Source organism: Patiria miniata, unplaced genomic scaffold, assembly GCF_015706575.1.
Source record: "Patiria miniata isolate m_02_andy unplaced genomic scaffold, ASM1570657v1 HiC_scaffold_4, whole genome shotgun sequence".
Classification (NCBI taxonomy): domain Eukaryota; kingdom Metazoa; phylum Echinodermata; class Asteroidea; order Valvatida; family Asterinidae; genus Patiria; species Patiria miniata.
The window spans coordinates 11,499,516-11,527,295 of record NW_024037071.1 but is presented as its reverse complement, the minus strand read 5'-3'; the positions used below and the strand labels follow the sequence as shown (position 1 = coordinate 11,527,295).

Below are 27,780 nucleotides of genomic sequence, written 5' to 3'. Positions count from 1 at the left end.
GTGAAAATGAATGATTCTTTTTGATTGTCGAATAACGAAATGCGTGATCTTTCAATTTAATTTTCGAACCAGGCGTAAAATGGAATGAAAACTTGGTGAAATTGGCCGGGAAAACCTATATTAAAAGGCAGGGCGTAATTCCAGGGGGGGGGGGGGGACCGGGGGTATATATCCCCCCAGTTTTTGACCAGGGGGATGGGCTATTGAATCAACACCCCCACACTTTTTCGTGATGAGAAAAAGCAATGCGGATTTCGAGGTATTTTTCGAACATCCCAACAACGAAAATGCATTTAAAAGCACTGCAAAGTGGAGAAACAAAGTACAAAAGCTTTAAAAATGCGCCATTTTGATGTAATCGTGAGTATGCATATTGATATCATGAAGAGCGCCCACCGTGTAATGTGATGTCTGCCGGGCAGACTACTAAATTCGCCCAGGCGAATTACTAATCTGTCCGGGCGAAATAGTAATTCGCCCGGGCGAAATGGTAATCCGCCGGGGCAAAATAGAGGGCCGTATAATTTTTTTGGGGTCATGTCCTACATACACTTCTGTATCATTCCGCAAGCAAAGTCCACAGGAATTTATGGTCAATCCGGACACCAAGCAAAAATATTCCCAGTGTCGGTGAAATTTTTACTTATTTCGACTCCCGAGCCTATCACGGTACTTCTTTTTCAATGGGGCAGATTCAGGCATGCTAAAGCCTAATTTTGCAACTTGGAATAATTAAGAAACACACCAAAATAACGACCTTTTCTCCCGGCTAACAAATCGTCAGAGTTTTCACGAAGAGAGAATTGTGGCCACGGGGCGTTGAACATAGTTTTGAGAAAATCGACTTTAAAGTTGAACCCTTTTTAAACTGAAGATTTCGCCTACTTTTAGAGGACATGTTGATTATTTTTTTTATACCGATAGTAAGCTGAAATCTCACACTTACACACTGTACCAATTGCTAGTCAATAGACCAATTAATTGCGGAGCAATTAACGTTCATAGTCAATTGTCTCTTCGTGAAAACTCAAATTCCACAGGCGATTGGTTTTCCCGGGAAAATTGGCAATGATCCAATTGTCTCTTCGTGAAAACTCAAACTCTCCGCTATCCAAACACGCACAAATTGTCTCTTCGTGAAATTTCAAAATCCCACACGCGCTTCGTTTTGCCCGCACGCGTCGTTTTGCTTGCACGCGCTCGAAAATTGTCTCTTCGTGAAAACTCAAAATCGCACACGCGCGTTATTTTGTCCCCATAGAACAACGTGCATTTTTGCTACAATTGTCTCTTCGTGAAAACTGAATATAGGACTTGGATGAAATTTTCCCTTTATTGATTCTCATGATCTCAATGATTTCATCTGATTTTGACAAAATAAATTCGCAAAGATGTCCGTTGCAATACACTTAATTGATTTCGGCCCAAAAAGAATTTCGAAAATATATTGATTTTTGCCAAAATTGTCTCTTCGTGAAAACTCCGACGAAATGTCTAAGCCCAATCGTTCCTTAATTTGAGAAATCTTCTGAATCTTTTCCAAAACTATTGGCTCTTCGGTTTTTTTTCATGTAAGCGGCGGATTTGAAACAGCTCATCTAGCTGTTTCAAATCCGCCGCTTACATGAAAAAAAAAACGCTATTTGGATTTCAGCTGAGTATTAAATATGGGGAATTAAAATTGGACTGAAAATGGAGACGTCCGTATATAGTTTCAAAGCTTACAATAGGGCATTATAATATACAATACTCAAGTAACTGTATTGCAAACGAATGAAAAGTTTCTCTAAAAATTTTGTTTTAGGTGCATATATAAAAAAAAAAAAACGGCAGCTGAATATAACATGATTTATTTCGGGTGGACAGTAGATATTAGCTCCCCTCGGTATTTGAAGTTGACAAACTAGATCCTTCGACTTCGCCTCGGGAACTAGTTTGTCAACTTGACCTGATACCTATCGACTGACCACCCTCACCATGTTATATTTGTATATTAATAATTGTCAACAGTCTGAGACTGTCCTGGGTGTGACGTGAATTGTAAAATACTGTAATTACGATCTGTGGATCTCAAATATTTCTTTACTATGCAAAAAGATATATATTCCCTTCTTTTGAATGGATTTTTTTGTATATATCTTTTTTTCTTTTGATATTTTTTTACTTGATTATAGAGTTTTTTAAACTGTACTTCTAAAGATAACATTGTCCGAGTCCCTAAATTTAGAAAAGGGGGACCGGGTGCATTTCTAATGATAAAAGTGTCCACCCCTAAATTCAGAAAAGTGGTGTCGCGTGTATTTTTTATGCTAATATTGCCCAACCCCCTTAATTCGGAAAAGGGGGTCGTGTGCATATCTGGGGGATTTAAAGCAGTAAGCATGTAGCCCATGACATTCATGAAGTTCATGAGCATCTCGATTATTTGGTTACCAACTTGACGGACTAATTCTCATAATATATATATTAACGACAATAATCTGAACACTTTGGAAAAATCTGATAGACCTTACAAAACGGTGAAGCTTAATTGTTTTTTTTAAATCGTAATTTAAGTGACGTAAAATTGAAAGTTCTCAGCCTTTCAGACATCAGAAGCTGTTGGATTTGTGTGTGTAGGCCTATAGATTATTGGATTATTGCACTTGATAGTGATGTCATTAAAAATGCTAATTTCATATAAAACTACCATTTGAAAAAAAGATTATCATGATATCCTTTAATTCACGAGAGACATAATACAACCCTAAAATCATCATTCCTGGATATGGCACCAATATGCCATATTTCGGCCCTTGGCTCGTCCTGGACTAATAGTTTGCTTTTTATTCTCATGCATGAATTTCAATTCAATATGCACCAAGTTTGGCATTTTTGGGTGAAAAGGTGGTACTTCTATAGATTTCGATTGTTTGAGATTCTATTCAAAGGCAAATTATATAAAAACTAATTCTTGCAACCACGGTCCCTGGCCGTATTTGCGCGCAAAACCTGGACTAGGCTGTTGATTAGTCAATTTGGATGCCATAATTATGTTTTTGTAAGGCCAAAAAAAAAAAAAAAAGTCGGTTTCTGGTCAGCGCGCGCGTCGATTTTAATCATGCGCGTCGATCTTTTTTCCCCAAAAAATGTTCCGCGGTAGCTCCAACAGCGCCCTCTATTTCCGCACCTCCTTAATTTTTTTTTACCAAAGAGCACAAAGGAATGGGAAATTGCACCAAGGCAAATGATCGAAAGCACCAAGGCAAATTATGGAGGACACCAATGTACATGAGGACAATCGTACCCCACCTTGTCTGTACAATCCAAGCTTGAAGAAAAAAAAAAAAAAGCCGCGTGGCCGCGTCAATTCCGGAACTTTGGTCTGACCAGAGACCGAATATTTTTTGTTTTTTGGCCTAATACAACATAAATGACTACGGTGGTTTTGAAAACGGGTTGCCGAATACCCGACAAAGAAGGCGCCCGCTAACTGGTCAGAATCTCGAGGTCAAGACGCAGTCCAGTATAATTAATCGCTCACGTTATCATGGACCCCTTCCAGGGGCGGTGGAACTTTTCAAACTCGGGGGGGGGGGGCGGGGCGGCAACACCAAAAAGGGGCACTTGCTCAGAAAAAGGGGCACCTTCCGTCGGTGTGAAAGTGGAGGAAAAGAATATGGTCCCGTTTATTTCGCTACAAACCTATATGACGAGGACCAAATTATGAATCTTGCTCTCAAGTTTTATACCTTTAGGGGCGGATCTAGGATTTTCCATAAGGGGGGGGCGTGAAATCAAGCAGCAAATGGTGACTCGGAAGGCAACCTGTGGTGTCTACGCCGAAGGCCAAGAGAGGGGGGGGGGGGTAGAGAGGGAGACATAATATATATGAGATTACAAATAATGCGATCGAGTACCGCGAAGCCGTAACGACGTGGGGTCCGGGGCCCGAAAGGGATTTTGGATTGTAGATGCTCTGTCGTGCGATATCAGGCAACTTTATTGAGCAAAAGATCATCATTCAACATCATTTTCGAGTTTGAAGTTATTGAATCAGCTATCCTGAGAACTATAAAATCAAACTGTAGGCTACAATATTTATTCGGGAACTAACAAAAACAGTGGAGGGGGGGGGGGGGACAAACGATATGTATCCCCATTAAAAAAAAAATGGGGGGGGGGAGTGTTACATAATATTATGTCCCCCTCCCCCGTCCCCCACAAATTGACGCCCATGCATGCCAAAGGCATGCCCGCCTAGCATGCCGCCCTAGGCTGCTACAGAGGTCTGGGTGCATTTTCCTGAATTGAAATGTTCAGCTACCGGCGCGCTGTCCTGTCGCTTTTATTTGTAGTACGTATTTTTCAGTGGGGGGGGGGGGGGGGGGGGGGGGCTGAAACATTTCACGGGGGGCGTCATGTAGATCAATGATAATTTTTTTAGAAACTCAAAATCTCAGTGGGGGGGGGGGGGGGTGAGGGGGGGCGTCAAGGTTTCATGGGGGGGGGCTGTCGCCCCCCACGCCCCCCCGTTGCTACGCCACTGCCTAGCAGGTTACGGTCTGATGACGTAGTATTAATTTCGTCTTTCCCTCCCCTTCCTTCTCTTTTTGAGTCTCTCATCTGTTTTTTTCTTTTTTGAAGGAAACATTAAGGGGGAAGGGAGCGTGCACACCCACGCACCGCTCCCCTGGATCCGCCCAAGGTCTCTCGAAAGACTTTTTTTGTTGGGAGAGGGGCGCTGTTGTTTTGATGGCCAGCTCAGAGTCCATTTTATTTGCATGAATATTTGTTAGGGGCGGCTGTGCATATATTGAGAGGGTGACGGAGTGGGGCACTATAATGTGCTTTGACTAGGGGCAGTTTTCCATCTCGAGAATTAACATGAGTTGCGCACTATATTGTTTTTGATGGCCAAATGTCTATCTCAAGAGGGGAACAATTACATTATTGCGGGAGGGGTAAACTACTCGAGAAGGTGCACAATCTTGTTGATTGAATGCGATAACCGCGCCTGAGAGGGGTACCTTTGTTGACCTGGGAAAATGGGGGGGGGGGGGGGGGGGTGCCCCCCTGCCCACCTGGTCGCGCGGCCCCTGATGCTGCTGCGCAAACTAGGGATGTATTGCACGGGTGTTTCTTAAAAAAAAAGTACACAGGGTTGATCTCTCTTGAGCATAGTGACCGCTTGAGCCGATTTTCGGCTAACTTTGACAGATTTTTTGTTATTTGACAGAAAATTTGACAGAACGGATTTTGATTTTTTGGCAGGTTTCTGGCAGAATTGTGCAAAAATGGAGGTTCACTGGGAACCAGATTTAGTCGCAGTGAGTCTGACCATTGATCTCCATATACACAGACTGGATAGGACATCGCGTATGAACGTTCGTCCGCGCGCGCGTTTTTTGAAAAGGGTAAAGAACACAATTTCGCATTCGAGTTGTGTACACTTTCGAACGGAGGAATAAAAGATGAAGTTGGGTTTTCTTCGGTTTCTTTGTCATTTTTGAAAGAATAAAAGAAACAGAGATCTAAATTGATCAAAATCGACGAGGAGTATAGTCAAGGCGTGCGCAGCATTAGATTGCTGGAGTCGGGAAGTAAGGAGCGTTGAAGAATAGGACAAGTATTCGCAAGTAAGTTGTTTTTTTTAACGAGGCCTATACAACATGGCATGGAGGAATATGAACATGGGAATGACAAAGCAAATTTTTAATATCGTTAATGTTGTCGCTCTGATTTTGAGGGGAAGGAGGCCGGTGTGGTAGCTAGCGAGATATTCTTTTCAAATTCCATGCGATCTAGGCCTGTCATGCTGGTCGCCATCCATGTTTTTTTTTAAAGACATAGGCCTAAACGTGCATGACTGACCCGGCAATGTCAATGAACAAAAGTTGACATGTTTAAAATAGTTTATTCGAATAACTTTTATAACTTTTATATGCAAAATCTGATTGAAATTTTGTCTGCCTTGGCTTTAGCTCTACTGAGTGGAGCACTGGAACTTCGGTACCCTCCGTACAAGCTTGAACGGAGGGTACTGAAGTTCCAGCGCTCCTTGTACGGAGGGTACCGAGGTTCCAGCGCTCCACTCAGTAGAGCTACCTTGGCTTAACGCCTACCGAAATGTTTCTATTATTTTTCTTTATAAAGAGAAACCGAGGAGATGGTTTACTGCACTTAACTTACTGCACAACTGGCAATCACCTTCATATCAAACAAAGAACTTCAGCAAAGCCACAGCAAAAACCACCAGCTGCAGGACCGAGCCGGACGAAAATAACTTCACGGAGGGATGGAATCGACTGTATCATCCACTGAATGGAACATGCGATAGGCATCTGAGCGTTTGACTTAATCAATTCTTACGATGTGGAACTGTTAACATTGATTGATTTTGTTTTTGAAAAGAAGCTGTGGAGTTCAACGCAAGTATTTTTATGAGCTCTCAAGATGACTGTCACATTATTGACAGTTTGTATGATGAAGAAAGCAATGAGAACTTTTACGGTTTGAAATTATGTTGTGTACGCCGTTATATAAGATTACTAGCTATAGCCATAATTTATATACACTGTCATATTCGCTCACAAAAACGATACCCATTACACTTAACAAGTAATTATATTTATTTTCAGAAGTATAGCTAAACATTTAATTGTAAACAAGACCGTGCGTAGCTTGAATTATTCTTTGACAAAATTAGTATAGTCCTATTTTGGTTTGTGATTCATCTCCTTTCACACAATATCACAACAAAGAGGTGAACGATGTCATTCCCTGATCAATCTAGGGACGGGAAGAAGTTTTTACTGATTACTTTGTAAAATTAAGGTTTTTTACCTTTTATATTGTAATTGGTTTATGTTCAGGTTCTCAATAAATATATCAATCATTTGAATGAATTTCTCGTGTGAGTGTTCAGTTAAAAAAAATATGATGTCATTTCAGCATATTATTAATACAATTATTCATTTCGTTGATGGAGTAATTCAGTGTGCTCTAATGACCAATGTGACAAAGATGAAATGGCAATTTACTTACAATCATTTTTGGGAGGAGGAGGGATTTAAAAAAAGGGGGGTTCTTGAATTTCGAAAATCCATAATAAGAAATTGTATATCAAGAAAGTGTGGAAAAGCTGTTTGGAGGGATTGAGGGTAACTCTTCATCGTTCAGTTATTGTTTTTTTTTAAGATTGTTTTGGAGGAGTGCTTGAACTCCCTCCTGTAAGAAAAATTTCACTCAATAATCCATTTTCCAAAGTAAACAAAGTGAAAGCACAATGCGCGTTTACCCGTCTGACAGTAAACGCGCTGCCATTGTTCGGCCGCGTATTCGTGCACAAACACTGCGCGATGTCCTATCCAGTCTGTGTATATGGAGATCAATGAGTCTGACGCAACCGGCGTTTTTCCTGAAATTCTCGCAATTTCATATTACCTTTATGTGGCTATAGATTGTTTATAATGTAATTTGAACATTAATTAGGGCAATATTACAACATCTGCATGTGATTTAAAGTGTTTATAGTGATTTTGAGTAATTCTGCGGAATTTGGCATAACCTTACGGTCACCCTGCTCTTGAGGGCGCACTACACAATAGTTTAGGATTTAGTGCAAGTGTTGTGTTGCGTTGTGTTGCCGGTGCCGATCGTCACGTCTAATTGAAACCTGTTTTCTAAAATTAATAGTCTACATATCATTTTACTGCATGGACAGAGAGATTATCCGGTGGTACCTGTACAGGCTGTAGCCTACATCATACATGCACAAAACAATGTAAGTTAGGTAATCCTTTAATACCTTTCGCCTTGCTTTAGTTTAGGAGTAGGACTGTCATGCATGACTGTTGACATGGTTGATAGCCCTGTTGTGCCCATTCTTGAAAATCACGCAATCTTAAGAATGTGCGCGCATTCTTAAGAATGAGCGCCCATTCTTAAGAACGAGCACGCGTTCTTAAGAATGAGCGCTCATTCTTAAGATTGGGTCGGAATATCACGTTCACAATTTATGAATTTTGCCCAATCTTAACAAACATTGCACGACGTAATTATGTTAAATGAAATGTATAGCGGTTAAAAGGGAAACAATTTATATAAAGAGGAAAGAAAATGTTCTATGCTTCTGTACTCGTATAACTACGATAATTTGAATCAAATTAAACCTGTTATTATTGCTTTTGTCTGCCCACTATGGGAAGTTTTGTAATAACGGAGGACTGGGAACTAGTCTGGGAAGTGCTTTGTTTAGGCTAGACAAGTTACAAGTCCCTGTATGTATTGTAACGGGACCTTATTGGGTTCTTGTCCTCCGAGTCCGGCCAAACGCAAGAAAAGGGGACAAACACACAGGATTTCCAACTTCTGAAGAAACTTATTTATTCAACACAACTCTGTGGTCAACCTGCCACACTGCTACCAGTACCACGACTGCTGATTCCCAGCATTGAAATACACACAGTTTGAACAAATGTATACAATTGTAACAACTTGCAATGACCCCGGCATCTTGCCAAACCTTTCCCGCGTCCCCCAACAAAAGAAACCCACTTAAGCAACCTATTTCCGGAGCCTATTTCCGGAGCGTGCGCCAGCCAGACCTAAAACCAGGTCAGGCTTGCGCCGCCGGAGCCCCTCCGCCGGAGCACCAGCGCTAGAAAGCAATGACAACGAAAATGTGCATAGACTGTCCGTTACAGTATCATATGCATGCCACGAAAAAAAAACGATGTCCAGAAGCTGCCAAAATTGCTCTTTGACTAGATAGAATCCAGCTCTGCGGCGTAATGGTGGGGTGTGAACAATAAATTGGTGGCAATTTAAATGGGAAATAGCATTAGCAGTGCACTATGGGATGTCGCAGTATTCATTCTCATTCTTCACATTCTTCATTCTAACGTTCCCCCCCCCCCCCCCCCCCCCCGCTTTTATTATCCCAAAAATCAGAATTCTTTCCACTAGTATTATTATGTCTCTTATTTTTTCCCGGTCCCCCCCCCCATATCAATACGCCTATAGATACTTATCATATCCACTCTACTTTTCAGCGCCTTGCGTTGCAACAGTATAATTATTGAGAATCAGTGAACGAGGATGCAGCTAGACTTGCCAAGCGCAGCCGGTGCTCGGCATCGACAAGACCGTTATCTTGTCGCGCATTCTTAAGAATGTGCGCTCAATCTGGAAGAGTTATTTTTTGCGAAGATTGGGCAAGGATCCAGTTGCACATTCTTAAGAATGTGCATGCACATTCTTAAGATGTCTAATTTTGTGAAATTTCATGTTGAAATTTTGATACGCAAACGTGTACAAATGTATCTGGAAATTTCACGAAAAATGGACATCTGAAAAAGGCAGCACTTTCTGATTAGCCTATATAGAGGGTGAGAATGCTTCTAAAGCAAAAAAAACCCTACAAAGTAAGCCTAAATGTGAAAATCAAAATTTGGCAAAGTCGACACGTTTTTGTACAATGTGGATGTGTGGCCTATGTTTACGGAGGCAGTCCAGTAAATAGGCCACATTTATGGAGCTAGACTGTTGAGTGTTGTGCGCTTTCTTGAAAATCACGCATTTAATGCGCATGCACATTCTTATGATTGCGCAACTGGATCCTTGCGCAATCTTCCCAAAAAAGTAACTCTTCCAGATTGAGTGCACATTCTTATTAATGCGCGACAAGATAACGGTCTTGTCGATGCCAAGTACCGGCTGCACTTGGCAAGTCTAGCTGCATCCTCGTTCACTGATTCTTAATAATAATAATTATACTGTTGCAACGCAAGGTCACTTACTTAACGCTGAAAAGTAGAGTGGATATGAAACTGAAAGTATACATGTATGCGTATGGACTATGGGGGGGGGGGGACTGGGGAAAAAAAAGAGACATAATAATAGTGTATTAGAAAGAATTCTGATTTTTGGATAATAATAGTGGGGGGGGGGGGACGTAAGAATGAAGAATGTGAAGAATGAGAATGAATAGGCTACTGTGACATCCCATAGTGCTAATGCTATTTCCCATTTAAATTGCCACCAATTAATTGTTCACACCCCCACCATTACGCCGCAGAGCTGGATTCTATCTAGTCAAAAGAGCAATTTTGGCAGCTTCTGGACATCGTTTTTTGTTCGTGGCACGCATATGATACATGCAGGGATTTGTAACTTGTCTAGCCTAAACAAAGCACTTCCCAGACTAGTTCCTAGTCCTCCGTTATTACAAAACTTCCCATAGTGGGCAGACAAAAGCAATAATAACAGGTTTAACAGGAGTACAGAAGCATAGAACATTTTCTTTCCTCTATATGAATTATTTCCCTTTTAACAGCTATACATTTCATTTAACATAATTATGCAATGTTTGTTAAGATTGTGCAAAATTCATAAGAATGCGTGCTCATTCTTAAGAATGCGCACGCATTCTGAAGATTGCGTGATTTTCAAGAAAGCGCACAACAGGACCCCGTTCCTATAAGGATTAAGACTCACCAAACAACTGACTAAATAAATGACTCTCAAAATGGTAATCCTTACCTTTAGGACCCCTTTCCTATATAAGGTTAAAAGACTCACCAAAACAGCTGACTAAATGACACTCAAAAGTGACATTCTGATATTTCTTGGCACATTTGAACATTTGGCAATGCCACCTCTTGAATATCAGCAGGTTTAATTTTGTAGAAAGAGAGCAGGGCTTTGATTTATGAGGGGTAAAAGACGACGATGACAAACAGAAAATATATTAAAAAAGCAAGATGGTGAACTGCAAAAAAAGGTAGGAAAGTCACATTTTCTTTGAAAGTGCTTTCAAAATTACAACCAACATGAGTTTATCTGAAGTAAAAAGACTGCTCTAGCCTGCAAAAGTCACTTTGGCACTGGACAGTCATCTGCAAAAGTCAGTTTGAACAGAACTCGTTCAAAATAGAGGTGTCCTAAAAGTGGTGATCGTGTAGTGTAGGGCCTGGTTCCTATAAGGGAACAAAATCCACTTTAAATTATTAGCTGACCAAATAAGTTGGCGACATTCTCAATAAACAGGTATGTCATAGATAAAAGGGCAGGGTTTTGATTTTTTGAGGGAAATTTGGGGGTAAAATGACCATGACAGCGCGGCCACAACACGCGACCCGAAAATAAAGATGGCGATCATCACGCAATGTACCGTGAGCATGCACGGCGCGCTGAATCGCAAAGCACAAACCGCGCAGGAAAATCGTGATTTCTACCCCAAGAATCTATTCAAAATTGCAAAACGGGTATCATTAGGATTGAGAAAAGTCTGCTTTTGATTGTAAAGGTGATTTTTGAGCAATAAAAACATAATTTGATCAAAACAAAACAGGGGCCCTACACTTCACGATCGCCCTAAAAGTAAGGTTTACCCTCAAAATTACATTCTGATATTTCTTGACACATCTGAACAGTTGGTAATGACACCTTAATATCAGCAGGTTTAATTTTGTGGAAAGAGGGCAGGGCTTTGATTTATGAGGGAAATTCAGGGGTAAAACTGACGACGACGACAACCGGAAAATGGACTCAAAACGAAGATGGCAAATGTGAAACTGGCTAGATGCAATGAAAGCTCAATGCTGATTGGCAGATAAAAAAAAAATATTATTATTTTTTTTTTAGCAGCCAATCAGCATCAGGCTTTCATTGTGTCGGGCTTTCACTCGTGTTGTGAGAACTACAATGTGCACGTCTCGCGTCTGACTGCAAAAAAGGGTAGGAAAGTCACATTTTCTTTGAAAGTGCTTTCAATATGGCAACAAACATGAGTTTATCGGAGGGAAAACATGGAAAAAGACTGCTTTAGCCTGCAAAAGTTACTTTGGTAATGGACAGTCATCTGCAAAAGTCAGTTTTGAACAGAACTTGTAAAACATATAGAGGTGTCCTAAAGTAAAGATAAGGATTACCGTAAGTTAGCATGGTTAGCTACTTTAAGTTAAACTTAAAGTAGCTACACCAAAAAGGAGGGGCACTTGCTCAGAAAAAGGGGCACCTTCCGTCATGTCCGTCGGTGTGAAAGTGGAAAAAAAGAATATGGTCCCGTTTATTTCGGTATAAACCTGGCTATATGATGAGTCCGCCTACATGTTGTTTATCTTGCTCTCAAGTTCTAGGATGGGACTTATCGCAGTACTTATCACGTTCTTGTTCGGAATAGAGATTGCCCACCAACCTTCCTGAATTGTCCTGTCTTTTGTGTTGAATAACTCTTCCTTTTCAAATTGACATAAACAAATTCGACGGTGGGTCTCGTAAAAGTTTTAATGATTTTGCGTAGAAATATCGTCCTTTGACTTTATTTTTTGTTTGCAGCTGTAGAATGGGAACCAGACATGGAACTTTCATGGACAGACCACCATTAAAGATTTATGTTAAAATATAGACTATATATGGTAGGCTACCTTTTAGCAGACACGGTGAGGGAAAATTTGCAAGTTTTGGAAAACGTTAATATTTAATAAAAATCGTTAAAAGTCCCGAAAGACACAACATTTTTTCATTGTCCTTTTTATCCAACTCGGCAGAAAGTCCTTAATGACTGGTGAACTGGATAAAAATTGCCACTTGAAGGAGTTTTGGCAACGCAAAAAGAGAAGTTTCCCGTGCCACAATAATACTTAATTAGGGATGCCGCGATAATAGGAGTCTGACTATATCTTTAGGGGTGGATCCAGGATTTTCCAAAAGGGGGAGGGGGCGCGTGAAATGTAATGTAGCAGATGGTGAAGGCAACCTGTGGCCAAGAGAGAGAAGGGGGGGGGGGCAAGAGGGGGGGGGGCCAAGAGAGAGAGGGGGGGGGGTAGAGAAGGAGACCTACATGTAATGTGATTAAAAATAATGCGTTCGAGTACCACGAAGCCGTAACGACGTGGGGTCCGGGACCCGAAAGGGAATTTGGATTCTAGATGCTCTGTGGTGCGATATCAGGCAACTTTTTTGAGCAAAAGATCATCATTTAAACATCATTTTCGAGTTTGAAGTTATTGAATCAGCTATACCGAGAATTTTAAATTAAACTGTAGGCTACAATATTTATTCGGGGACTACAAATCGAAAAGATGTTTGTTTATCAAGAAGCTTACATTATCCTTTTCGAAATGCACTTCGTCAAAAAAAAAAAAAGTATTGGAAACCAATACTTAAAAGAGGTAGGTTTTATTTGATGCAAACCTGAACTATTAAAAATCCGGAACTAGGAAAACGATTGTTCTAGCCAAGGGCGGATCCAAAACACAATTTTTGGGGGGCCAAAAACAATTTTGGACCCCCCCCAAAAAGTGGATTTTGGATTCTAGATTCTCTGTGGTGCGATCTGAGGCAATTTCTGACCACTTTAACCAATGTTTTTTTGAGGAAAAGATGGTGGTGTACTCATTGCCTGTCTTTATTGCAATGTCACACACAAAAAAAAAAAAAAAAAATTGGTAAAAATTGGCCCCCTTTGGCCCCCCCCCTGGATCCGCCCTTGGTACTAGCTGGATCTACAACTACACATGTAGGCCTATGTTATAAAAACTAGATCGTAAGAGGCCCAAAAAACATGACCCTGTAAATACATTCTATATATCCCCAAACATCTTGAAAATTAACAACACAATTTACAAATTAAAAGTTTGTTAGGAGAGTAATGGACTTTGTCTTAGAGCATGACCGATACATCTTTGAGTGTGATTCTATAATGTTAACATCAACAAACAGCAACAATACTCAACCTTATCCTCTCTTTGTTGCATTAAGGTTATGAACAATCAGTCATCAATATGGACACGGCCACAGACTACGACTGGCTCTTTCCCAGGGGTCAGTTCTCCCGCCAAGCCAAGATCCTGGAGACACATCTTCTGTATTCAGGAAGTCTGTCGGCCAGATCACAGGGTGCTGATATCCTACGGAAAACGCATCTACCCTCATCCCACCACCAGCTGAGAACATCACACAAAGAACACCCGATTGCCAGTCAGTCTCTGATGACAGTTGCCAAGAGGGACCTGGTCCGATTGTCGGCAACACATGTCTTGCCTGTACCCCTGGAGAACGGACTTTTTCCAAGGCCCGAAGATGGCCTACTAATTAGCAAGCTTCAGCATGATCTTAGCAAGAAAGAAAGAGAGGTTTTAAAAGCCTCCCAGGGCCTTCAGAAGGAGACCCTTGAGGGGGTAAAACTGAGAGGTGAAAACCAAGTACTCGGACAACAGTTAGAGCAGACATCGGCACGGATTGGGCAGTTAGAAGCCCAACTTGGACTGCAGGACAGGAAATTAGCATCCAGGGAAAAGTAAGTATCACTCTTACATGTTGAACATGATGAGCAATGTGAATCTTTACTCTGCTGCACCCTACAAAACACTTCAGTATTTGCCTGAAAGAGAACGCCTTATGTTTACTGCATGGGAACTACTGCACAGGTTAGCAGCCACAAAATTCAAGGAATACAATACTTGTTAACAAATGACCAATGCCCAAAGCACTTAAACGGGAGTCTTTAAGCAAGTTCGGGTAAGGACCATAAGTCAACAAGTGGTTGATTTGTGAAGGAACTTACACCTCCGCACTATTAGCAACTGTGTGAACTCCTCGTCGTTTTTTTTTCCTTTTTCAGCCCATGCCCATAGCATTTGTACATGTTTTTTTGTCACCGGCACTTTGGGCACTAAAATCAATCCGATTGCCATTATACCTGGCACACACTTGGACATGTTGGACCACCACCCACAGATGGTCGCCGAACATTGATGTCATCATGACGTCATCACGAGTCACGTGACGTCACAATATAGGTGCATATTTGAAGGCCCATATCTCCACAACGACAGGCCCGATTGGGTTGAAACTTGGTACATACCTAAACCGGGATGTGTTATAGATAAAAATTTAAGTGACGTCATGATGACGTCATCACGTGACAAGTGACGTTATATTAAAAGTGCATACTTTGAAGGCTTATATCTACAGAACAACAGGTCCGATTGGGTTGAAAGTTGGTATGTACGTAGACCGGGATGTGTTATAGATTAACAATGAAGTGACGTCATGATGCCGTCATCATGGGTCACGTGATGTCATATTAACGATTAATAGATTTAATCTTTGAAAATCAATATAATCGATAGAATAATCTATGGGCTTTAATTTTGATGTGATATGCAAAATCATGTGACAATTCCTTCCGGTTGAAACCGGAAGTGCCTTGTAATTTAAAATTGGTGAAAGATGTGAACTTGCTTTCAACGATGTATGCTCAGCCTTAATTGTTATTTACAAAACAATTGATAGTTACAGATGAAAATTGATGTGACGTCATCACGTGACATGTGGTGTCATAATTCAAAGCCCTATGAGAATGTAATCACATATTATATGCAAAGTAATCATGTATATATGCAATTCAAAGAGTGTTATCATTTATTATATGCCACCATTTATTATAAACAGAACTACACATCCTTCCTGGATCATCAGGATGGAAGTTATACCTAAAACTTGTGACATGTCACAAAAAGTTACCGAAACAGCCCTGTGTTTGTCCACAAACATAAATCTAGTTTGGTTTATATTTTGTTTATTTTTGATGTGTTTTCTCCAACATTATAGAGCAGTTGCCGAGCTCAACCAGTTCCTCCATGAAACTGCCGAGAAGCAGTCTCAGGCTCGGGCAACCCTCAAGGTTCACATGGAGGAGTTAATTGAGCGAGCGGAGAGTGCGGAGAAGGAGGTTGTGACCCTGCGGAGTGTGAGTCACACACCTCGCAGTCTGCAACCTGCTGGCTCCATGGGCACACTTGGTAGCGATGACACTGGCGTATATTTCAGGAGTAGACGTGATCAGGATCAGGTACTAGTTATGAGTAATGCATCTTTACCTCTAACTCTCCCATACCCTTCAAAATCTGCAAGGAGGCTTTGCGGGATTTTGCAGGATTGGGAAGGTAAAGACTTGAAATCAAGTCGGTAGTTGGGTTTAGTCAGCCTGTGCCACCGTGTACCGGTCGGCGTTGACTATCGCATGCCGTCCTGGGGTTACGTGTAGCCCGCTTTATAATAACATGCGGGAGCGATTCCTGGATCCTCGGCCCAACATACATGTACATTGTATTTGTACGTTGATTTTATCGCTGAGTATAATATTTTTATGGAAAAAAACAGCAAAAAAAGAAGGAAGCCTGTATTGATCAAGCATGCATGCGAACTGTATCCCCACTCTAATAATGGATGCTTCCCCACTGATGCAGCCGGGTTATCATTGGCCCTCTCTATGGAAACGTAATGCATTTGCTGGACGCATAAATGAATAACTGTCTGAATTCATATTCGTCAAGTTGTTAGACATGTCGGATCGATGGCGGATGTAAACATGATATACAATTAACTACATGTGCAGTGTTAGCGAGCGCCATCCTAGTATATATTGGGGCCTCATCGGACAAAACACGACTGTGTAACGACTTGTCCTCAATAAGTCTAGGAAGGTACGGCCCAGCTGCTGTTATTTGGATTGAATGTTGAAGTTTCAAGAATGTACGATTGGGTGCCAGCAGAATGGTGGTTTTGAATGGAAAGTCTAGTTTTCATTTCAAAACCAAATAACTTTACTTGTATTTAAGTCACAGCAGTTTTGCACAAATTGATTTAACAGCAGATAAGGCTGTGACTCCATGAATGAAGAACAGTAACAAGGCAACACTGCACACCATAAAACCACTTGTACATGTACATTGTACATTCACACGGTATGTTTTCCAATGAAGACTCTGCTTGTCACTTGTACTCATGAACTAAACTGAAAATTGAAGTTTTTAACAGCTTGTTTTTGTTTATTGCCAACACCAAATTTGTCTTTGGACATGTTGGAGTGATCTTAGAGATGTCAAGTTGGATATCAAGTTGTGGATATGGATATATATTATAACCGTAGAATGTAGATGTTTTTGCAATGATACTCATCAAATCATTTAAATCAACCTACATGTATGGTATTTATCCTTTGAAATAGATTCATCCTAAAGGCCGTCAAGAACTTCACGTCCCAACTTGGAACGCTAGCACTTTGCAGTCTTCGAACCATTCCATTCAACCAGTCAATGATTGGTCATCCCCAAGGGATTTTAGTCCTGATCATCTGCCATCCAGCTCCTCTGACATCCAGACATCAGCTCGATATTCTACAAATCAGTATCCAGAGTTGGGTATCGGCCCTGCGGTATTGGACCATGACTCTGATGGGAACCGACTATTGGCAGTTATCAATGCTGATTCTGGTGTGGGATCCTTCTGCAGCGGGAACCAGCTAAGTGCAGCTGGCAGCACTGCCCAACTCACCTCAAAATCACGGCCACATTCAGAGAAGGGTGTGGTCCCTTATCGCATTCCCCAACAGCAAAGCAGTCGCAATCTTCTGGACAAATCTCAAAGCTTTACAAATGGCCCAGAGCAAATTACCAACACACAAGGAGCCTGTGCAAGCAGAGAAAGTCTCCAAGCGGAGTCCTTGATCGAGCCAACGATGAATCCCGCCCTCCTTCAGTCTAGCCCTGCCCACCAGAGTCCTGGCAATCCAGCCATAAGCAACAGACCCTGGGACCTGAACTTCTTAACGGGGGTAATGGAAGATGTTTTGAAAAACCGAGAAGCCAAAAAACGACTTGAAATGAGTAATCCATCCAGGGCTGGTCAACAGCAACTTAACCAATCAAATGTGAACTCTGTATCCACCGGCCAATCACATTCACCGGTTCAGGCATACAGGCCAGATGTTACACCATCACCTTTGAGCCATCATTGGTCCAGTAGTGATTATGATGATGATGATGATGATGATGATGATGATGACACAGATGAAACAAATTCAGCCAAACAGCAAATCCACCATTCAAACCGGCCAGGTAATTGACATGTACATGTATACACATATGCACGGGTTGAGTCAGAATTGTGAAGCATACTGCTCAAATGTGCTGAAATTGAACAAAATAGCATCTAAATGTGTCGTTGTAAAAATTAATTGGAATTCTAAATAAATTATATCAGCTCAATATGGGAGGCCAGTAGACACAACAAGAAGGTACCGGTGCGTGTATGTTTGAAATTTGCTGGAATAGAACAAATCCAACTACATGTACATTTCCATCCAGAAAGTACATCAGGAGCAATTCACAATACAATTCACAATACATACATGTACATTGTGCTTAAGGGCTGTCCAGAATAAACCGAATATTTGAATATTTGATCATCAATCGAATATTCAAATAACTTCTTGCCATTTTTGTATACTCAAAAAGAGAAAACTACATGTACATTGTATGCACGAGCGCAATTTTAATTGTAATGTTGCGTTTTTATCGTCAGTTGATACTTTTTCGTCGATGGTACTTTCTTGTCGACACGTACATGTATTTATTGGTCCCATTCTTTTAGCTGGGTAAAGACCCTGCACAGTTATACAGTACTTGCTGCAATTGCAAAACACTCCAGTGGCCCATTATATCCATCACCGCATGCGTGTGTAAAACTTGATCGGCAAGTTTCGAATATTTGAATTTTCGGTCAAGTGCAGTTTTGAATAATCGAATACTAAATCATTCGAAAATGGACAGCCCTATTGTGCTTCCAATGTTGACTGCAGAGAGGGTATTTGTTTTACACATGGACAACTGCACACACAATTCCATTTCCCAGAGTTGTAACCAGTCACTGATTTTTGTGACTCGAGTCGAGTTGAGTCATTCTAAAGAAGTGACTCAAGTCGAGTCTAGTCATTTTAAAGAAGTGACTTGAGTCGAGTCGAGTCATTAGGTCAAAAGGTCGAGTCGATTCGAGTCAAATATTTAGCTCGAGTCAATTCGAGTCGTGAATATTTGAACACTATATACCAAAATTTATAAAAGGAGGCCATAAGTTAAGCCAGCGTTTGAATCCAAGAGCTTTATAAGAAATCGCCCAAAACCAATGATGAAACAGTGAATTAGAAAATGTGTTTAAAAGTCTGGTTCCTAGATTGTATTTTGTGCGTTCTAGAACCATGAGGTGAGAGTCTGTGGCATGTTGTATATTTGTACATGACTGCTATTCGCAAAGTGAAGTGAGCACAAACTTTGCACCGTAAGTCATTGCAAATACTTTTCGCAAAGTTGTGCTTTTATTTTTGGGACTCGAGTCTTATTAGGCTCGCTCGAGTCGAGTCGAGTCTTCTGATAAGGGACTCGAGTCGAGTCGAGTCATTTGCTCGCAGTGACTCGAGTCGAGTCGAGTCATTTACCCTTAGGGACTCGAGTCGAGTTGAGTCACCAAAAATTGTGACTCGAATCGGACTCGAGTCGAGTCATTGACTCGAGTCATTACAACTCTGCCATTTCCCTTTATTTCAGCCAGTCATGTCAGGTGGACATTTTGTGTGAACAAAATGGAGTTTATTTACGAGGCTTCAAAATGGATTTGTGGTTGTGTGGTACTGCATGCAAATAATAATGACTTGTAAGTATTCAGAATGTGAACAGTGAAGTTAAAAAACCCCCATCTTTGAGACATTAAGAGCCTTGTTTGTTTTGCTTTTAGTGAGATCAAACGTGAGGGCACCCTCTGCGCAGGCTCCCCATTGGCAGGTAGTCTGGCTGTCTGTGTTTGCCTATCTCGATACAGAGACTCTACTCACGTGTGCTGAGGTGTGTCGTGGGTGGAGAGCAGTCTCCAAACACCCATCACTGTGGCAGAGAGTACGCCTAGCCAACCACAAGATCTCATCCAAGGTATGCATTGATCAGTGTTCTCAACAACAGGTTTTGGGAGCGTGCGTATGTTGACCTGCTAAGGTTTGGTCACCTCAGCACTGTGCCACCCTGCTAAAATGTTCATTCCATGGAGAACAATAGTGTGTTGACTCTTCACAATGGTGAAAAAAAGAGGGGTTTCATTGATGCTTAAACACATTTGCATCTAACCCTTTATTTATCGGGATAGACAGTAAAACCAAGACAAAAAAATTGAAGGACAACAGAAAACAGAAACAACCTAACAGCTCCCGAAAGATCGCCAAAAAGAGACAAAGTCTCTGTCAAGGACCTTAATATGCAGGTGCTGCGGGTTTGTGCACATTCAGAGTGGAATTAGTTTTGTAAGGTGTTTGATCTTTAAAATAGACACGCTTATTAGGGTTAGATTAAAGGGAATATACATCATTTGCTTTTGCTGTAATTTTCAGAAATGGATGGAATTGGGGGGTTGGAAATATATAGCAAATATAGTTACACTGACTTTTTTGAGTTTTGGGGTTCGAAAATGCTATAAAAACCAAGAAAAACAATCATTTTCCTGTGGTCTGGTTCCCTGACTCCATTTAAGAAGAAAGAGAGCAGTTTACATATATTGGGGAATTGTAAGGTCAGGGAACCAGTCTAGCTGGCTTATACCCGTTCATAGGTGTGTAATCGATTGCAAACAAGTGCGATGGTCAACTGGGGCCAGTATTTGAAAAAAAGATCGGCCGATCAGCGTTGGAAATTGGTACAAAAATACCACTTTTCTTGAAAATGACAGTATACCAGGTGTCATGATTTTACAGGATGCTTTACACTGTCATTCACTAACAGTCCAGCAAGGTATTTCAAAATGATTTGGTAGTTTTATTTTTTGATGTTTGCAAATGTTGTATTTTCCCTTTAAAGAAGCTGAAATCTGGTTTTAACAAGGACATCTGTTGCATGTTCTTTCTACCACAGAGAAACTTCGCAAAAAGTAGTTGCCTATATCACATTTTCTCCACGAATGTTGGGTCTACGGATTTCCAACTTGATGGAGATTGTAGCCAAACTATCCTGCTCTCTATCCATGTAACATTTACTGGGAATTCCTGCTGACAAGATACCGACAATTCAAGATACGGTGTTTAGCCAGTTACATGTAACTGGAAAATAATACACACACAGAAACCAGCAAAAAGTTGTTGAAATTTTTAGTTGTTAGCATCAAGATAAAGGGTTTGAATTCTGTTGTTCTTTCCTACCATGCAGTTCCTACAGACTATCTCCCAATGGAGCAAAGGGCTGCAACAGCTTCACTTAGAAGGTCTGAAGCCACGGAGCAGGGCTCAAGGAGAAAGCAGGGAAAAATATGCTAAAAGCATTCGGTATGTCATCTTAGTATGCTGATCATGGCATTGGCTTCTTCACTAGCTGTTGAACTTGAAAAGTCTTCATGTTATATAATGGGTGCGTTCGTTTAGCTCACCCGGGTCGACATAGGTCAGCCCCGTGCCGTTTGATTAGCTCTGACATCATTCTCGGGGCTCATCCGGGTCAGCCACCACAGACCCTGCTTGTGAAGCGGAGTCAGTGGTGGAAATACGTCACACGCATACGTCGCTCATTCCAAGAAACGGACGAATACAGCGACTGGACAGCGGAAATCTGAAGTAGACTTAAAAATTAACTTTTTTTTAAGTCTAAAGGTAATCATTTATTGAGTTTATTGCGACTTTTCAGGCTATAATTCCAGCCCAACTTTTTGAGTTTTGCAATTTGACTAAAAAACGGTAATCTCAAACTAACATGACTAAGACCCAATCCGAAACGGGTGTTTTGTCAGTGGCTACAGCCACGGCTACGAACATCCCGTGAGGATCGTGATGGCCCGCGCTTTAGCGTTCGATTAGCCCGGCTGTCGTGGCTAACCCATCTACCTTTACCCGAGTTGATCCGGGTGAGCTACTCGAACACGCCCGATACATGTACATTTGTACAAGAAATCAATGAAGTTTAGTAGTTCTAGCTATTTGAAACCTCCAAATTAGCAGACGTACAATGGTCATTCTGATAACTTCTCTGCTCCCCAAAATGTACAATACAAAAGCATCAGGTACAAAATTCAAGGTTATCATCTTGTTATTATAATAGAAAATAATTCATTCATTCACATTTTCATTCACATCCACATTTTGAGTGTCCTGAGACATTGTCAACACTTTACCTTGATATTGAACAACTCAGCACTAATAAGATGGTACTGAGGAATGTGATTGTTGGACAGAGTCATTGCTTTTCCTGTCTCTAGGGGTAGTCTGGAGCCGGGCTTGGAGTACATGTTGATTGCAGCTGGAGCCGGACTCATCACCTTAAAAATAGTGGACTGTTCTAACATTTTGACTGAGAGGTAAACAAAACTGTAGTGGAATTAATTAAACTCAGCTCATTCAAAGTTTCCCTGTACCTTCAAAGTCAAAGTTAATGAAATTCAGTAAGTGTTTAAAAACAACAAGGCTGGATTTAAGTGCAGTGTAGTGTCAAGAGCAGTGGACCAGTAGCTTTTCACACTACTGATTAGAATTACTTAAAGAATATCAAATGCTCCATTTGACAAAGTCAAACGATCAAAGTTTTAAACATAGTTTATCTGTTTGCTTCCCATGTACCAGTTAATGATAAACGTGCAGAAAACATTCTTGTACATTACTTGAAGTTGAGTTTTGTTGAACTGAAAATAACTGATTATAGTTTTTCGGCAGTAGTCTTGTAAAATGGGTCTGGTCTAGTAAAATTTTGGAGCTATCCCAGTATTGTGAATTTTAACCACAAATTTGAGCCCTAAACATACATTGGTTTGAGAAGTGACTCGCTAGAAGTGACTGACTTTGCCTTCAATTATTTTTGTCTTGTAGGAGTCTGTTTCTGGCCAGCTGTTATTGTCGCAATCTGTACAGTCTGACATACATCAGCCAGACTGACCCCATTGGTCATGAGGTCATATGGGCGTTAGGAGCTGGCTGCCGGAATATAGCATCCCTCAAAGTCCCACCACGTCAACCATGGTGCGTAACAAAAGTAACGTTCCGCCGCCATTGATGCACACGGCAATCAAGTTGGCCTGAGGGCAACGATCAGACATTCCTTCATTCATTTGTGACCCTATTTGTGATTGACTCATGATTTAAAATGACTTGTGGTGGACTTGTGATCTGACTTGTGATAGACTTGACTGCAACTATTCTTGAACCCAGGTTTGTTGCAAAAGAAAGCTGATTATTAGTTCCAGTGACATTAAAATCTCAATTTGCAAGTACATGTAGGTTTTTTCATTTTCTGTGAGCAAGTTACAGATTACTCCATTTAATCATTTAATCACTGGCAGTTGTATACCACTGTGTATTTACATATATTTTGTTTATCAAATTAGGTTTTGCCCTTCACCGACGTATATACACTGTATACTCAGTGTGTTACCTCCCAAGTCAAAGTTGGAAAAAATCACTCGGGTGGGACTCGAACCCACGACCTCCTGCTTTCTAGTGCAGATGTCTTACCACTCGACCACCGAGCTAACGGGATCGGTTGGCTGGTTCGAATCTGATGTACATAGCAGCGGGTACCGCATTAACTATTCATAAGATGAAGGGCAAAACCTAATTTGATTTACATCACCCCGACGCAAAAAAATGCCATCTTATGAATATATTTTGTTTGTTCAGTCATCAGCACCAGCGACTTAGCAACCGATGCTTGCAGATGATTGGCCGATGTTGGCCGCTACTGCTCGCGCTCAGTGTGGGTGGACCAAGCATTGATATCAATGGACTCGTCTCTGTTGGTAAGAGAAATGTTCAAGTTACGCATGGTATCGATTCTCTCTCCATCTTATTTGATATTGTGTCATGTTAAGAATCTGAGATGTACAGGGTGAGGTAAAAAAAACGAAACCCAAATGTCGGGACCATTGTTTTAGTGAAGTTCTGCATATAGTACTTTCAAAATCTAGGATATGAAAGCCCAATTCATAAGCTGGTTCCCACCCCACAATCAGTATCATTAATTAACAGACCGAAAGCCAATCTGCTCGCAAAGCGGATCTGTGTAACCCACCCATACAAATCCACCTGTGTAATTCATAAGCTTTCTTTTAGTACAAGAATCATTTAAATCACTCATGTAATTTTCAAGTTACGGAATTTTAAACACAACCACCGTTTTAAAGTTCTGTCCACAGATCACAAAAAGGTATTATTCTTTCAGCAAAATGAAAACAAATCACATAGGGATGTGTGTGAATTGTTTTGCTGAAAAAAACGCACACTTTTTTGTGATCGTGGACAGAACTTTAAAACAGTGGTTGTGTTTAAAATTCCGTAACTTGAAAAGTACATTAGTTATTTATAATGATTCTTGTACTAAAAGAAAGCTTATGAATTACCAAGTGGGTGGATTACACAGATCCGCTTTGCGAGCAGACTGGCTCCGGTCTGTTAATTACTGATACTGATTGTGGGGCAGGAACCAGCCTACCCCCCGAGGATGGGAATTATTTTCTGGCAGCCAATCATTCGAAATTGCAAAATAATAATTCAATAACTAAACATGGGCCGATCTATTTGGGTGATGTCTCATTCAAAACTAAATAACGTTTGTATTGCTACACAAATGGCAATTTAGAAAAGGAATCTATTTTTCAGGATGATGCATCTGTAATTTCATAACTGGCTGTCATGCATCACACGGTGAAAACAATTCTGTGATATTTTTGAATTTGATACCACCTTTTCTGAGACCTACATTTACATGTACTTGAATAGTTTTCACTGAGTGGTCAAGCATATTTGTATTGTTTTTGTGTGTCTACAGCCCGTAACTGCCCAAGACTGCAAGTCCTGGAATTAGACCATCTGCCTGAGGTCACAGAGGTCATTGCCGTGGCGATGTGCCAGGCTGGCTTGAGAGGTCTACATACTCTAATTCTCAGAAACACTCTTATCAGTCCGGCTGCCATTATGCAGTTCAATGGTACATTAACTTTTCATGCATTAATTTCCTTTCTTTTAAACCTGCATGCTCCGTGAGATCATTCTTCAAAAATGGCAGCAGCACAAAAAGGGTTAGGATGAGTGATTATCTCTGTTATAACAATGAATATAAGTAACAAAACTACTATATACCCCCCCCCCTTGAAAATTGTATCTTTTGCCCACCTGCTTTGGATACCCCACTACTGAGACATGTATACATTGTGCCCTTCCACTATGGGCTCTGTGCGCCAACAAGAGAGGGCGCTTTTTGACCACTTTTGAGAATTCCAGGGGGGGGGGGGGAGACACACTGCATGCGCATACTGGTTCACGTGCATATGGCATGAAGTACACACGACTAATTTTCATTGAAAATGTGCACAAGGCCAAACCCCACGTGAGCGTCGTCAATGCATTTGAATGTCTCTAATGGCCTCCCCAAACTCTCCCTTTCTTACCGTTGAGGGGGGTACTTTTGCAAGGAGCCCATAGAAAACTTCCACTGTTATTGTGAAGCACTACTTAAAAGGATTGAAATCAAACTTCTTTGAAGTACAGATAAACCAAAATATTGCAAAAAGCAATAAATGCACAATAAGAGCATTTCTGAATCCATTTCCCACCCCCCCCCCCCCAATTGTATCTGATTCATGTTACAGCAATCCTTATCTTGATTTTTACAGGTGCTTGTCCGCAGTTGAAATCGCTGTCTGTGTACCTCAGTCCCAGCATCTGTGGTGGAGACAACAGAGACTTCCACAATATTGTCTCAAGGCTCAGGGTAATGTTCTGACAAGTCAATCCCAAGTCATTTCTTTGGCATTGTTCATCTCTCGTTACCTGTGATGATTTGACTTGTGATGGAGTTGTGGTTGACTGGATTTGGTGATGTGATTTTACTGAGTCTTCTCCAAGCTTTGATTCCGACTGTGAATCTTTGTAGACTTATTTTGCACAAAGCACGCCTTCCAGATACTGCACTAGTAACTGTCAGACACGGGCACTTGTTATTGCCATAGGGGAGTCTTGGCACAATATACTCGCCTTCAACCTCTGTGATCCAAGTCCAAATCCCAGGCAAACATGTGGGATTTGGGTTTAGTCCCTTCCTGATTTAAGAGGTAATTGTTGATTATCATCAGTGCTACGCAGTTCCGTTTCATTTTGTACATCATCCTAGAATATTCCTCCCGCCTCTAAAACACACATTTATTCCCTTATTATCAATCTCTGGATTTCTCCGGTTCTTAATGCTTGTGCGCACTGTAAGGAATCTTGGTTTCATTACCAGAATATAATTGAAACCCGCCCCGTGGGCAGAACAGGCCGAAAACTGTTCAGTTGTGGTGCAGACTTTCTCATGCAGTATATTTCCCATTAATTCTTTGATGTTTCTCATTGCAGGCTTTAACCAAAAGACGAGTCTTGTCTGAGGTTCTGCATGTTTTCGCCAAATTCAACTAAAGCTGCAACTATAAATGCAGAGTCCCACAGCCTACAAAAGGATTTCTGAATGATTGACTTCCAAATGTTCCAAGGATAAAGCTCCCATGGAGGCAGGGTTTCCAAGAGTCCCAGGAAGAAATTCCCAAGGCTAGACTTCTGGAAGTTTAATAGTAAGGGAAATCTTCTATAAAGACAGGATTTTCTACGAGTCCAGGACAAGGTTTCCTAAGGGTAGACTTGGGCATGTTCCATAAAGAAAAGGCTCCTTAATACGGCACTGTTCCTAGAGTTCTGTTATGGAAAACTTCCATGAAACTTCCATTCAGGGTCTAGTTGTACGTATGTAATCCCAGCAAAATAAGGTGAAATGTGAACTCTTTGAATTAATATGCAAGGTCTGACAATTGAAGTTCAGAATGTGCAAGTTAATTTACATTGCCAATACAGGGCGAGTAAAAAAAAAACGCAACCCAAATGTCGGGGCCGTTTTTTTTAGTGAAGTTCTGCATGTAGCACTTTCAAAATCTAGGATATGAAAGCCCAATTCATAAGCTTTCTTTTAGTATAAGAATAATTCAAACCACCCATGTACCTTTCAAAGTACGGCATTTTAAACACAACCACCGTTTTAAAGTTCTGTCCACGGATCACAAAAAAGGTACGTGTTATTTCAGCAAAAGAAAACAATTGACACACATCCCTATGTGATTCGTTTTCGTTTTGCTGACAGAACGCACACCTTTATTGTGATCCGTGGACAGAACTTTAAAATGGTGGTTGTGTTTAAAATTCCGTAACTTGAAAATTACATGAGTGATTTGAATGATTCTTATACTAAAAGAAAGCTTATGAATTGGGCTTTCATATAGATTTTGAAAGTGCTACATGCAGAACTTCACTAAGAAAATGGTCCCGACATTTGGGTTTTGTTTTTTTACTCGCCCTGTATTGGCAATGTAAATTAACTTGTACATTCTGAACTTAATTGTGTGCCCAACAATGGAAATCTATTTACTTGTTCTGCTGAGAATGCTAATGAAAAACACCTTAACAGACTTCAGTTGTAGTAACTTGTGGAAAAGCTAATAAGTCAGCCTGAACTCTGTTCATCTGTCATTCCAGTTTTCAAGGATTTTGTTTGCATTTTGATAAGGCTTTCATTTTGATTAAAATAATTATTTTTGGTATAAATGAAACCCAGCATTCCTCAAGTGTGGTGCAGTAGATTTTCTGTGCATTGTGTACTTTTGAACTTGGTGTTCTCATTGTGGTAAAAAATTTGTTTCACTTCAAAAAACTTTTAAAAAAAGAAAGAAATAATCCAAATGTATAAAACACGAGTATAATGTTTCAGAAAACTTGTATCAATGAGCTATATACATGTAGTATTTATTATATTTATGTTTAAAATGTAAAAAGAAAGCTTTATTGTACATTTATACACTTTGATTTACATTGAAGCTTAATATGTTAACACAGGCACAAGGTGTGTATGTATATATTTTGCATTGTTTGTACATTTTGCAGTGAATTTGCTTTTCTGTATGGCAATATTTTAGAGCAAT

At 40.7% G+C, this 27,780-nt stretch overlaps 1 protein-coding gene across 3 annotated transcripts; it reads left to right on the top strand.

Annotated features, from left to right (window-relative positions):
- The first annotated feature begins 5,291 nt into the window (after positions 1-5,291).
- Positions 5,292-26,684, top strand: LOC119739911 (F-box only protein 41-like). Of its 3 annotated transcripts, none has more exons than XM_038215046.1 (12): positions 5,292-5,309; positions 13,747-14,284; positions 15,601-15,841; positions 17,000-17,888; positions 19,561-19,751; positions 21,012-21,127; positions 22,051-22,149; positions 22,655-22,804; positions 23,462-23,580; positions 24,609-24,767; positions 25,453-25,550; positions 26,174-26,684. In XM_038215046.1, exons 2-12 carry the CDS (start codon positions 13,770-13,772, stop codon positions 26,231-26,233), a joined length of 2,637 nt encoding a protein of 878 aa, XP_038070974.1. In that variant the 5' UTR covers positions 5,292-5,309; positions 13,747-13,769; the 3' UTR covers positions 26,234-26,684. The 3 variants fall into 3 exon arrangements, with proteins under 3 accessions (XP_038070974.1, XP_038070972.1, XP_038070973.1); XM_038215044.1 differs by lacking the exon at positions 5,292-5,309 and adding an exon at positions 7,586-7,765; XM_038215045.1 differs by lacking the exon at positions 5,292-5,309 and adding an exon at positions 11,641-11,721.
- The last annotated feature ends 1,096 nt before the right edge of the window (positions 26,685-27,780 follow it).

Excerpts from the sequence above, each read along its gene's own strand:
- LOC119739911 (XM_038215046.1), top strand. The coding sequence starts at position 13,770 with ATGGACACGGCCACAGACTACGACTGGCTCTTTCCCAGGGGTCAGTTC. Across the intron at positions 23,581-24,608 it reads CAATGGACTCGTCTCTGTTG|CCCGTAACTGCCCAAGACTG; the intron begins GTAAGAGAAATG and ends GTGTGTCTACAG. Across the intron at positions 25,551-26,173 it reads ATATTGTCTCAAGGCTCAGG|GCTTTAACCAAAAGACGAGT; the intron begins GTAATGTTCTGA and ends TTCTCATTGCAG.